At 38.4% G+C, this 14,581-nt stretch overlaps 1 protein-coding gene across 1 annotated transcript; it reads left to right on the top strand.

Annotated features, from left to right (window-relative positions):
- The first annotated feature begins 7,580 nt into the window (after positions 1-7,580).
- LOC134618912 (putative gonadotropin-releasing hormone II receptor) lies at positions 7,581-11,807 on the top strand. Its single transcript, XM_063464571.1, has 4 exons — positions 7,581-7,670; positions 8,782-9,383; positions 10,628-10,832; positions 11,296-11,807. Exons 2-4 carry the CDS (start codon positions 8,793-8,795, stop codon positions 11,805-11,807), a joined length of 1,308 nt encoding a protein of 435 aa, XP_063320641.1. The 5' UTR covers positions 7,581-7,670; positions 8,782-8,792.
- The last annotated feature ends 2,774 nt before the right edge of the window (positions 11,808-14,581 follow it).

Below are 14,581 nucleotides of genomic sequence, written 5' to 3'. Positions count from 1 at the left end.
TAGTTTGCACCTCAAGAATGAGTCAGTGTGATTTTTATTTAAATAGGAATGTAATTAACCTTCAACCATGTTCAGCATGTGTTTATTTAAGACCTTAGATTTATGTATGTTTGCATATGTTTTGTGGATAAATTTCATCCCAGCTGAAAAGTTTCAGCATTAGGTGATATCACTGTATGACTATAGTTATACTCAAAAGCTGCAGTTTGATTCCATAAGGTTTTGATTTATTCATCCTTTTGGTTGCTATCATTTATTTTCAGCCCATTAAACTAATAGTTATAGCCGCTGGCAGTGTGTTTGAAGTTAAATCTAAAGTTTTTCTTCAAAACTTCCTTCTCTTTGGGGACCACATATGCACATGTCACCACTTTTAAACTAAAGCAACATACATATATGATTAATAAAATGAATAGAAGCAGCCTATCTCTTTTTATAGTATATTGTTTGAATGACAAGTTCATCTGGGATTATATCTTCCTGCTAATTTAGTTGTTTTTTTTTGTTTTTTTTTGAAGTAGTCAGTTAGTGGAACTTTGTGACTTCAGGGGTATAGACATTTTTCAGTAGCAACCGGAAAAGCACTATGTACTAGAACTAGCACTAGTCCATTTACCATTTACATAGAAAAACAGCTCAGCCCTTCTTTTCTCTTCTTTTCTCTCTAAACACTTTCCTGATAGATTTACGGGATTGTTCGCTTTTTTTTTTATTTTTTAGGTCATATGAAATAATTTGTAAATTTTTCTTATTATTAGAGTCAGAAAGGAGGATTATTCAGCTTGTGTTCATTAGCAAACATCTTATCAGTCACAAGTCTTTCACCACTGAGCATGCAGTCAGACCTCGCTTAGCCTGTTGGGTAATAAAATATGAAGATGGTGAAAAAGAAAACTGCATCCATTGTTTGTACTGTCTGGTTAGGAGATGGTTTTGAGTTATAATCACAATTAGATTAGGTTAGGCTTTGTGCAGGGGCTTGGCACTTTTAATTAAGTGAGATAAGAGGAATGACCTATACATTAATTTTCCTCTCCGTTTTTAATGGTGATCTATCCTGTTACAACGTTATATATGAATTTGCTTACATTTGTTATCACAACATCAACAACATGTTTGTTTGGTTTTTTGCAGGCAATGATAACTTAATGGCTTAATGTGCTTTTCCTGTTTGTTGGAAAAATGAACCACATGGAAATGGATTTACAGGTGTACATGGAGACTTCCTCCCTCATCCCTGGAGCTCAGCAGCATCTAAAAAAAAGATAAACACTGCAGCTGCTTCCTTCGTCTGACCCTGACTGAGAAGCCAGCAGCTGCAGCTGTGGCCCGAGGTGTTTATTTTGAATCTGTCACTTTAAAAAACGCTCTCTCAGTTACTGCATGGCTACTGCACCGTTGCTTTAGGTAATGACTGTGTGTGATGTTGCTCTCAGTGCGTTTTGAGTGTAAAATATTTCAGATTTAAGCAGCCACAGCATGAACTTCTATTTATATATACATAAATATTTCACTGGAAGTCTATTTGCATGTAAATAGACTTCACCCATGCAAGTACCCCAGCCTGCCTGCACACACACTTTAAAGGTGAAATATTTGGGGTGTCATGAGATTCAGATTAATTCAGACTCATTTGCAGTGCGGTGATGGTGACCAAACCATTTACCATCCCTCTGTTTGCCTATATTGTTTAAAAAAATAAAATTGGACTAACAACATTGGAACAAACAGCAGAAGTTATGTTGAGCAAATACCTGACATTCAAAGAGATTTACTGCTCATCTAAACTATTTTTTTAGTTATACTCAGAAAACGCCAACATGATTTCATGTTTTTTGTCACTTTTGTCTGAGATGAAAATGTCAATGTCATCCTTCTGGACTAACAGCCAGATTACCATGGTGTTTTCAGAGTTTCAAGGATGTTAGTGAAGCTTCAGGGTTTTAGGTATGTTAAGTTTGTGTTTTGACCCTGAGCACACTGAGATGGAAAGTGCCGTAACAAGAAGAATTGAAGGCCATAAAAACAAAAGGGACAAAAGGGACATACTCTCAGAAAGGGAATTTTGTTAATGCTTTCTTCCCGGTAGATCCTCTCAAGCTCCACTAGAATAGATGTGATGAGTCTGTGATGATCATCAACACCTAACCGTCCATGCATTTTGTCGCCTTGATGCGACTGTTGTTGTGATTTGGTGCTATATAAATAAAATTGAATTGAATTGAATTAAGCCACATAATAGGCATCTTTTCTTTGCAAGGAAAGTAAAAAGTATATTAAATAGTTGACTCAAAGGGAAAATATGATAGAAAAGGATGCACAGGGCAGCGGGGATCACTGCAGACTTCACAAGACTGTCAAGAAAAGTCGATTCAAGACCTTGGGTGAGCTTCATAGGGAATGGACTGAGGCTGGTGTCAGCGCATCAAGAGCCACCACCCACAGATGTCATCATGAAAGGAGCTACAACTGTGCATCAACTCATTACTAAGCTGGAGACAACATTAGAAGTATCTTACATGGGATAAAACGTGCTGAACTGTTGCTCAGTTGTCCAAAGTCCTCTTTTCAGAGACAGTGAATTCAACATTTCATTTGGAAATCAAGTTCCTAGAGTCTGGGGGAAGAGTGGAGAGGCACATAATCTAAGGTGTTTGAAGTCTGGTATGAAGTTTATGCAGTCAGGGATGATTTGGAGTGCTATGTTATCTGTTGGTGCAGGCAGTGGTTGGTTCACTGTGATTTATCAAGTTAAAAGTCAACAGATCCATCTACCAGGAGATTTCAGAACATCTCATGCTTCCATCTGTTGATAAACCTTATGGAAATGCCAATTTCTTTTTCCAGCAGGACTTAGCACCTGCCTGCAGAGCTGGCAGAGTCTATTAAACTTCTGTTTAATAGAGGTCTTCAGAAAATGAAGCTTGGCTTCCTTCTCTGTGTCCCCTGTAAACAGTTTACTGACTTTACGGCCTAGTCACTAGTTTTAAGTCATACTGACCAGAATGTTGCAAACTGAAGTCCTTAATATACTCAGACAGAAGAAAATACTGAGAATATACTTAGTAAGAAGTCCTTTGATTAACTGTCAGATCTGATCACATTTGTTATATCAGATGCAAAAACAGGACTTCACTACTCAACAGGTGCCATCTCGGTTTCTATGTGCATTTTTTATAAACAGTCTGTGGTCTTTCCACAGATGTGGGATTAAATCTGTGTCGCTTGAGGATAGTCAGGGAGCTGAAGAGGCTGCAGCCTGTAGACCCTGTACTACAGTCTCTGGAGTCAGTAGCAGGTTGCCTACAAAGACCTCTTAGTATTTTGTTGCATTCATACATTACCTCAGTTCTGAAGAGTTTCTTTGACACCTGTGACACCACCATATTTTAGAGATAATACACTGTAAGCCAGTTGAAGAGCAGTGTGTGATGTTTGCTAGGGATGAGGAGTTCTGCTCCTAGTTTTAACTCCATTCTAATTTCAGTCCATCTCTACTATAAATTTCAAACCTTTGAGAGAAGTTAAAGCAACAAATATTTAACTTAAGAAATGATGAGAATTAACATGAGATTAACAGTTTAATAGTAACTACACAGACACATCCATAGCCCATAAGATTAAGAAGATACAGTTATGTACATCGTAAGGGTTTTGTTACATCATTAAACACACTTTCTTTGCAGACAATCTTTAATGTTACCTTACATAAACTCTTATTTTTCATCAAAACAGTTTAGATACAGTTCAAAAGTTCTCCTTTTTTTTAAAGCTTAAAAAGACAACTGATCATGTATTCAGAGTATTAACTTCCCTTTGAGAGCTTGTGATGAATAAAACGAGAAGACCGGTGGGTCACAAAACAACATGTTTGGGTCAGTATGTTCCCTTCCTTCCTTCCTCTTGGTGATCTGGACAACACTTACACAAGGTGAATCCATTTAAACACAACAGATCATGCGACATAAACATGAGCACATCACAAAGGAAGGGCACCGTGTATTGTTTTGCCAGTCCCTTTCAAATAGATTAGTGGACTGAAAATGTCATGGCGATAATGATGGTCTTAATATCACAGGATTCAACATTGTGTCTGGTACAGCAACAATTAGACTTGCTTTTTAACCCCTACTGCTGTGGCAGAAGATAGTCTGTTATTTAAAGCAATTACAGGCTAATTATAACAATTATAAAAAAAATTGTTTAATAAAAACATTAAAATAATAATGAGTCTTTTCTGTAATACTTGCTGTCATAAATAGTAATTACACTTTTCTTACTACTTATCCCTGTTATATTTGTCATTAGATATAATAAAGCCAAATTTTTTTAGAGATAAGCATCTTTCCACCCACTTTAGTCCATTTTGGGGTGTTTTCCTTGCATGTGTGGTGAAAAATTTTATCGCCCATAATAAAGCAAAATATTCAACTTGACATTGGCAGTCTTAGCAAATTCATCAAATGATAACAGACAAGTAAAATCTGCCCTTGCTAAACCCTATATCACAGTGTTCAGACCCTACATGTAATGGATCTTTGATTATGGTGCCATCGCTCATTCCTTTTGTGTTTTGCTCAGACTGGAATGGATAAAGAGAACGTCTGTGGTAGTTTAATTAATTGCTGTCACCTCTTCTCCTTGCCATGACCTGCGATGGGCTTTAAGTGAGACTGCCATGGAAACAGAGCCCATCGGTTTGATCTGTTCAGCCACATAAATATCTATAAGCTTTTTATTAAAATAAACTGCTGTCAGTGAAACGTAGCAGTGAAGACATGACACAGCCTCACAGGGTTGAAGTTTTAAAAATGCTTCTTTAGAAAAAATCTTATACCGTAGGAAAGCCTGTTTATTTCCTCTTAAATGATGCTACATTTGTAAGGAAAATGCATTTGTAGGTTGAGAAGCAGAGTTGAGTATGTAAGTTGCGTCCATTTAAAAATTGCCTTTTCTCTTCCAGTGCCTTTTAGTTTTAAGATTATAAAAGACGAACACAGCCTTTAAAAAAGGGTTGAAAAAAGAAGAAGAAACTGCAGTCCTTCTCATGGCCAACAGGGGGCAACTCCTCTGGTGGAAAAGAAGCCAGACTGAATGGAAGTTTATGAGAAAATGGCCCTACTTGTCACTTTACATATGATCTCAGTAAATATTTTTCTGATAGGTTTGTGGGCTGAATTGCTAATTTTAATTCTTTGCCTCTATAACGTCAGGCTGAATTGATAAATTATGGTCCCATTTAGTGTAAATCTGCTGATAAAGTGGGGTACAATCAGCAACTTCACTGTCAGGTAAGCATGCTATCTTAAGTTCTCATTCACATATTGTACACTTTCTCTTGTGACATCTAGTTAAAAAAAGACATCAAAATTGAATTCAGTGCGACAGATTAGTAAAGTTATGTCATGGTGGCTAAATCCATTTTTTCCATTTCTTGAATATACTGACTACGGAAATGTACCAGCTTCTAGAGAGCTTCAGTGGAAGTTCACTATTGCCTCTTTTCAGCTATTATCTACTCGACTCTACTCTCGGTTTCTGTCATTTTGCATTACATTAAGTACCACCTAATGTTCGTGGGGTTGTTATAGCCATGTGGCTGAAAGTCCCGTGATGTAAGTATTATTTGACACAACCACAACACAACAATGGAAGCGATAAGGCAATGGTATGCCTGCTGCTAGGTCTATGGCTTTTTGTCACACTCAGGGACCATTGTGTTGGTTTTTGTGTAGCCACTTCCCTCATTGTTAGGTTTTCATTTTTCTAAAGGAGTCAGTCTCATGACTTGTGGAGTGATGCCATTGACTGGCCAATCGGTGGCATGCAGTCTGTTGATGTCACATTTTCAGATCGGCTCAGCTCACTTAGGATCCTGACCGAGCAGGTACTAAAAAGTACCTGGTATCAGACGCTACCACCTGATGGAAAAGCCTAAAAACTGACTAATGGCAAGTTGAGCTGAGCTGAGGCACTAGTGGAAAGAGCTTTATGAGGGACTTCCACGTTAGCTTCACTTTTCTTACCTGGTGCATCTTTTGTATATGGTCTATTCTTGCGAATCAAAGCACTTCCACATTTGCTCATCCATATCTTACCTGCTTACATTTTATTCCCAAGTCAAATGTTTTGATGTTAAATATGAACATTACATATTGAGGTAGATATAGTTTGACAGTAGCTGTGTCTCATAGGCAATCTTGGACTTGGAATGAGATCAGGGCTGCATTTAGCCTCGAAAAAACGTAGTAAAAGGTTGATTTAAATGGAAACTGTGGTGCATTCAACTCTCTCTTATGTCATACCTCTGGCACCTGACCCACTGTGTGCACTGCTCCCATTTATTTATAACCCTGAGCTGACTGAGCAATAAAAATATACCTCAAAGCTGCTGGCAAATTTCAGGTAAACATATTATTCATTCTGGAAACTTAGCAAAATGCAGCTATTGTTCTCAGATTCCACAATTGCTTTTTCAAGCAATTTTTTTTTCAGAAACTAGGACTGCCGTGGAGAACAAGTGCATTAAAGTCAGGTTCGGTGTCTAGGGGAGATGTGATTGACACTGAGACACTGAGAAGGGATCTGTATTTGGATTTGTTAAATTTCGGTGATGTTCTTTTCACATGTCCAGGTAGAGCCAAAGAGAACCAACATCTTCTCCTTATGCGTGGAAGGTTCTCCTCTTTGAAAGAAGAATTTTTAAAGCAATTTTATGTTGCCACTTGAATAGGTTTCATTTAAAAAATAATAATAATAATTTTAAAGAAGTTTCCCCTGCCCTATCAGACACTTTTAAAACAACTAGTATTGTTATAAAATCAATTGGTAATGCTGAAGCTCACAATGTGGAAATCACTGGTTTATGGTATTGACTAGATTTATTTATTTGTTTGCTTTGCACATTTCTGTTAAATGAGGATAAAATATAGGGTTAAGCATATGCAAATTGTGATGCAGCAAATGCTGCTGGCAGCTCTTCACACCTTAAAGTCAGGTTTCAAGTGAGCTCAGGGACTTTTTTCCACTTTCAGCCTTCAGATTGATCCAATTATTGATCATGCTGTACAGAAGCCAAAACATTAATAGAGAGACAAAGATGACCTTTCAGAAGCAACTTTTGGTTTTAAAAATTAAATCAAGGCTTATGTTTTAATGGTCACTGGGGCATATAATCTGCACTCATACAACCACCTGTCAAATAAAAAAAAAGAAAAAACAGACAAAATAATTTTTCTGTGGACAAAATAAACTTTCTGTGGACAGCGCATCTCAAAATCTTCAGATGTTTGTCACGCATAATGTTTCTAAGCCCCAGCTGTCTTTCCCCGATGATCTCATGAACCATTTTCATGAGATGGGGCTGACTGGAGGGTATCACACCACAACTCTCATCCAAAATATAATTTTTTGTCTGCCTTGTCATCATTCATCACAGTTATGCCTGCTAACCACTTGAGTGGGCTGTTGGCGTATGAAGCTGAGGTCAGACCCCCCTTTATCTCACACGTCTCTGATTGGTGTGTATGGATAAGGGCGGAGCAGCGGACTTTGTAAACTTGCAGCAGCATACCTGTGGAAGACAAACGCACATTAACGCACTAGCACACGAAGCTCTTTTAGTCCTGCGGTGATTTTTAAACCCTCGGAGAAACACGGCATCACTCCATGTAAGTTTGTCTTTTTTTTCATTTTTAATAGCACGCTGTCTGTTTTATTTATTGAATGAATTTATTAAGAACGATTTTAAAATGATGATTTTTACGCATTGCTTTGCGGGTTTTTTGTTTTGTTTTTGTTTAAAAAAAAAAAAAAAACAAGTCTGTAAAATAACATGCCTCCGGTGAATGTTACCAGTTTAATACAAAGCACAGCCCTGTACAACTGCAAAATGTCCAGTGGATGTGGTGTTAATCTCGTTTTGGGGCTCCAGATCCTCCGGATAAACAGTGCACGGTGTCTTCTAATCAATGCCTCTTATTTTAAAAACAGAGAACTCTGATAAGATGTGCGCAGTAAAGATTTTAGGTCTATTTGGATATAAGGACGCCAGATTCGTCGATTTACTAACTACAAATAGGATTATACTGAAACTGTTTTTATATAGTGGTAATAACTCACAATGCGATTGTGCGTGTAATATTTCCTGTTTTATTACAGCTATAAAACACATGCACATTGGAATATAACATATTGCTTATTTTGCTACTGACGCAAAGCAGACATGATGCTTGTGAGGCCTTCACCCTGTTGTGAAGCTTCCTTATATTTTATGGTCTTGGCTGAACTCTTAGATTTAAACGTTTCATGGTGTTATGCAGGTAGCATCACTGTAATGTTTCATATTTGGTAATGGGGCTCACAAAACACCATTTAATGATATGGTCACCATCATGTTTTTCTTTTTCTTTTTAAATGCTCCTGATTTAATACTTAATAATATACAATAATCTTCATTTTTGCTTTGTTTTTTTCAAATCTGTCTTCGGTTTTTAAAGAAATTCTCGGTAAGCTGTGGGTGAATATTAGACTTCTTGTGTGCACTCTGGGAAAACATGAAAGCACATTTGTAGAAAAGTTTCAGCTATTGCATTAGCTGACTTTGGTCCTCACAGTCTGTTAGCTCCATCTTTCCAGCTCAGTGCACATTGGGCGTCCATACATGCATATTACTTCCTCTTGATGTGCTGCCATCATTTATGGGCTGTTTGTGTTTGTCTTGTAACACACTTATTCTGGTCCCTTGGTGATTCCCTGTTATTGCTTTTCTCCTATTTCCAGTGTTGACCTTCATGGTGGATGAGCACAATGTTCCTTCCCCTGAGCTTCAGAAAATGAACGCCTCTCTGTGTGACCCTGCAGTGGTTATGTATCAACTGGTGGCAGACCACCAACTTAATACCAGCTGCAACTGCTCCTCTGCCCTTTCAAACTGGACAGTGAGGGGCGTGGCCCCTCAGCTGCCCACATTCAGTACAGCGGCGAAAGCGAGAGTGATCATCACCTTCATCCTCTGTGGCATATCTGCCTTTTGTAACCTGGCAGTGCTGTGGGCGGCTCGCATAGATGGGAAACGAAAATCCCACGTGAGGGTGCTGATTGTCAACCTGACGATGGCGGATCTGCTCGTGACCTTCATCGTGATGCCCGTAGATGCGGTGTGGAACATCACAGTTCAGTGGCTTGCCGGAGACTTTGCCTGCAGGCTGCTGATGTTTCTTAAGCTGCAGGCGATGTACTCCTGTGCCTTTGTCACAGTTGTGATCAGTCTGGATAGGCAGTCAGCCATCCTCAACCCTCTGGCCATCAATAAGGCCAGAAAGAGGAACAGAATCATGCTCACAGTGGCTTGGGTTATGAGCGTTGTGCTTTCTGTCCCTCAGGTAAGGTCAGGCATTCCCGCTGACAGCAGAGGCAATGATCAGGACTAATTTGAATTCAATCAAGCCATTAAACTGCTTCTCATCCTCTCTAAAGGAGGTTTAACTCCACTCCCTGCTTTAGTACAATCTTTCATAAATAATAATTTTCAGAACAAAAAGTATAGAGACAATCTGAAATAAAGACCTCCTTGTGACACATTCATCCCAGTGTGGAAAACTGCTGAAAGAAGCACCAAAGTCAACAGTAAGGGGTCATTTATTCAAAGGATAATGTAGCTTTATTTATTTTTATGAAAATGAATGAATCCCACAATCTATCCTGGTTACGGGTATTGTATCACAGACCCAGCATGAAGCTGCTGTGTTCTTGTTGTCCAAGAACACATAACAGAGGGATACTGTTGCATTGAGTGTAGGTAGCATTTTTCTTTGTGTTTGTGAGAACATCAGCTGAATGAGCCCGTTATATTTTTTCATTTCATTCTGTTCATGAGTCACGAACTGACTTAAAAAAAAAAAAAGGTACTGATTGCAATCTGTCCTTTTTGTCAGTGTTTCTTAGCACCTGTTAAAATCATCGAGTAGGTGTGTGGTGTTTGAACCTGCAGGTGTGCGCTGCGTAATTTGAAACTAAATCAAATTAAACTGTTCGTGTTCATAGAAGGAGGACACACTGGTTAGCACTGCCAGCTGTGTAATTTCTGTGTTGTTCTCCCTGTGCCTGCATGGGGTTCCTTCAGTTTCCGTCCACAGTTCAAAGACAGGCATGTTAAATTAACTGGTGATGAAGCCTAAGGACAAGAGATTTAAATAGATCACCCTTCTCTAAGAGAAGAAGTTCCTAATTTTTGGATAAGGCTCAAATAAATTAAAGGTCTAAGAGGTGTAATTATACAAAACTGCTGTTTAAAATAAATGATAAACCTTTGTTATACTCCGTCCAGTTCACGCTCAGAGTCAGCACTTGCTTATGCACTATAGATTTATGCCTAGTTAAGGACAGCAGGGTTAAAACCAGTTAACTATAGCTTCATTTGACCGGTTTGCATGGCTTATTCCAACTTTGTAACATCTTCTAAAGGTTCATGAGCTCCCTGAAAACAGGATGGAGATAAAACTTTGTCAGGCACAAGCAGTAAAAGATGTCATTTAGCGCTCTGAGAGACAGTAGCTTGGTAAAATGTATTATCCTGACATGATCAAAATCCAACTTAGTAGTAGTTTTTGGCCTTTTCCCTCCTCAGATGTTCCTTTTTCACAATGTGACCATCATCCATCCCGAGGACTTTACTCAGTGCACAACACGGGGGAGCTTTGTCACCCACTGGCATGAAACGGCCTACAACATGTTCACGTTTTGCTGCCTGTTCCTGCTGCCGCTGGTCATCATGATTACCTGTTACACCAGGATCTTCTGTGAGATCTCCAGACGACTGAAAAAGGACAACTGTAAGTTTCAGAAGAAATAATCTATTAAATATTAAATGAGCGGCAGTCTGACTAGCCATAAATGCCATAAATGTCTCCAGGTGAAGAATCCTAATACTGGTGATCCCCCTACATATTTGAGAACTACCAGCTGAACTCCCAAAAGAACAAACCAATACAGGAGGGCCATAGAAAGACTAGAAAGGGGGAGGAGCAGACAGGGAAAGAGTAAGAGAACTAAACAAATAACAAGATCACTGTAGAAGCTAAAGCTGAATGAAAAAACAAGAATTCAATGACCAAATCATTCATGAGTAAAGTTGGCAAAGGCCTTTGACTATCCCTTCAGTATCACAGTACTCTCAAAGTGAACATCTGCTTACCTCGAGCCAATAATTATTCAAAAATAATAACTTAAAGGTTTATGTTCATAGCATTTTAAATGTGCACTATGTTTTGTTTCTGTCCTCTGTTCTGCTTCCAGTACCTTCCAGTGAAATGCACCTGCGGTGTTCAAAGAATAACATCCCGAGAGCCCGGATGAGAACTCTGAAAATGAGTATTGTGATTGTTCTGTCTTTCATCATCTGCTGGACTCCATACTACCTGCTGGGCCTGTGGTACTGGTTCTTCCCTGACGACCTGGAGGGGAAGGTTTCCCACTCCTTAACTCATATCCTGTTCATCTTTGGGCTTGTCAACGCCTGCCTGGACCCGCTCATCTACGGCCTATTCACCATCCACTTTAGAAAGGGGCTCCGGAGGTTTTATACCGGCACCACCACATCAGCTGATCTGGAAAACAACACTGTCATAACTGGGTCTTTTAGTTGCGCTGCCAACTCTTTGTCACTGAAACGAGAGGTGAGCCCTGCCAGCCCTGAGAGGCTCCTGCTGTGCAAAGCAGAGTGGACCCCACCAAGGAGCAGCTTTTTAACAGCCGACAACGACACAGACAGAAAAACTCACCAGTCCAGTGCTGAGAGCATCTTATGAGAAGAATATAGTATTGGTTTTACTGTTTTATTTCCTCATATTTATTCAGTGTCATGCTCTCATATGTAGGGTACTCTCATTCTCTTACACTCACCGGCCACTTAATTAGATACACCCGTTTAACTGCTGCTTAATCAGCCAATCATATTGCAGCATTTAGGGACGTAGACATGATCAAGACGAACTGCTAAAGTTTTTCAACTGACCATCACAATGAAGACGACAAGTGACTTTGAACTTTGAATTTGAACATGGCATGGTTGCTGGTGCTAGTTAGAGTGTTTAATAAACAGTTGGCTTTGAATCTCATCATAGATGTGTAGCTGACAAATGTGCAGCAACTGTGTGACGCTATGGACAAAAATCTCTGAGGAATGTTTCCAGCACCTTCTCGTACCCGTGGCATGAAGTATTTAGGCAACTTTGAAAGGAAGTGAGGGTACAATCCAGTACTAGTCAGGTACCAATCTGAATACATAAAGTGGCCAATGAGAGTATGTAAAAAATACAAAGGCCAAAAATGGCTGATTGCTGGAAAATTGATAACTTTGTATGATAGTGGGAAAAGCTTCAGAAAATAAACAGTGATCATATTACAGGATTAAAATCAATGCTTTATAAGATCTCAATAAATAAAATCCAGCTGTGTCAGAGTGAAGTTTGTTTTGATTTTTTTTAAAACAAGCCAGACTTTTAGTTGGTTATGCAACTATTAAACAGTCCAATAGCCCTTGCAGACAGTATTTGATGCCCAAATAAGAGTAAAGAGGAAAAGAGTAAACATCACTTTGATCATTGCAGTTCAGTATTTATGGTCCAGAGTTTGTGCCAGTGCATTGCCAAATATTAGCCATCATAATATTTTGTATTTTTTAAGATTTTTTTTGACAGAAGTTACAACTATTATGCTACCTGGTGTTTTTAAACACAAAATAGAACTTTTAAAAATGCATTTAAAAAACTAACAACTTTATATATTTCACAAAAGCTATCTTTCTACCAGTCTTTAAATACATCATCTGCAAATCTCATTTCAAATTTCATCTGCATTTGCACAACCTGCAGGAGGCCTGAGAACTGTTAACGTTGCGGAACTAAAGGACTGTTTGTATGTTCTGTAAATTACAATTTGTGACCATCTGAAATTAAATGTATTTAGCTGGTGGAGTGACTTTTGCTGCTGGAAATGTCTTAAATAAAAGAATTTGTGTTGGACAACAGTTATATGGGATTTGTGTGCAGATGTCATGCAAACCCATGTCTGTCTCTGTCCCCAGAGGGGACAGCTGCCTATAATCAGCGATGAATCATAACCTCAGATGGAAAAGGCCATTTGTACCCTGGAAATGTGACAAAATTAAAATCCTCTTTGGTTCTCATTAAAAGAGAGCTCAAGTTCGGAGCAAAGAAACTGAGAAGTGCAGGTTCGTGCAGCTGGAGATGGCTGTTGGACGCTCATTTGGGAGCGATTCTGAAAACGTTTCTTAAAAAGCAGCATCTATTATTTCTACGATACAAAAAATATGCAGAAATTCATCTCTTACAAAATAGTAGCTACATACCAGCATTTTATGAGGACTATATATGAACATGAAAGACTTTGGAGGTTGCATATAATTTCAAACTGAGATAAGAAATTGAATCTTCTTTCTAAATGATGCCTGTATCATTCATCTGCTAGTGCGTGCCAACTGGATCAGGAAAATCTGGAATTGAATTGTAACCTTAGTCAAAATATTGGAATTTGTTGTTGGCCTCAGCTTGTGATTAATACCATCATATATTAAGCAGTCAGTAATTTTATTAATCAACCAATTAGTAAATACTGTATTTATATGTAAAATATTAGCAAGAAGATTAGAAATCAAAAACTTGTCAGAACAATCGTGATAAAAATAAACAGACAATTTTAAAATGTGAATTTTGAAAAGGTTTTTGCGTGACGTGAAAAAAAAAAGCAACACATTGATGGAGGAAAATTACACATTGTAGGTTTTTTACAAGCGTCATATTACAAGCCATTTAATGCTGAGATATAAAAGGCTCCTTAACCTCCCAGCTCTCTGTTACAAGACACACTCAGGTAATGGTGCTGTGAATTCACACTGGTTCAGAGTGGTCATCCTGTGTTTTGCCTCCAGCACAATCTAAAAAATTTTTTTGGCATGTTCAAGAAGCCGAAGCCCGCGAGTGAGAACAAATCCAAAGAGGACCATCTGTGCTACATGTGATAAAAGGGCAACTTTGGATAGATCTGGTTCTCCTGAAAGTGCTCAGAGTTCATGAGTAAAAACAGAACTGTTATGAATCCTTTATTTTTAAATTAATTTAACAACTTTCAATTCAGGTTTCATTTGGCTTTAAGGGCAGAAAATAAACCAACAAGGGAAAACTGTCACTGGCTGTTCTGTTTGTGTGTTAGCACTTTCAGTTTATCCCAAGGAAGAATAAAGGTAAAAGACATCAGTTAATCTGAGTGGGAAAAACTCAAATCATCAAAAATAACAGACCAAAAAAATCAACCCTTTGAAGTCTTTGCTTCATAGCAGGCGCTTTATTTCATGTCAGAAACTTTTTTTTCACAAACAGATTCTTTTCTTGGTGCACATCTAATACTGACACGAAAACCTGCCAAGCTCTCTGAATGGAACACCTGTGCTATTGTTGCCTTCTGAGTCATGACATGAGGGCTTCTGGTCTCAAGTCTTTTTAAAGCTTCTTAGAAATTCAAATTAGAAATTCAAATGAGGCTTTCAGTCAGATATTAAAAACAG

This window comes from Pelmatolapia mariae, linkage group LG1, assembly GCF_036321145.2.
Source record: "Pelmatolapia mariae isolate MD_Pm_ZW linkage group LG1, Pm_UMD_F_2, whole genome shotgun sequence".
NCBI classification, from domain to species: Eukaryota; Metazoa; Chordata; class Actinopteri; order Cichliformes; family Cichlidae; genus Pelmatolapia; species Pelmatolapia mariae.
The sequence above is the reverse complement of the archived record's forward strand: the minus strand, read 5'-3'. Positions and strand labels throughout refer to the sequence as shown.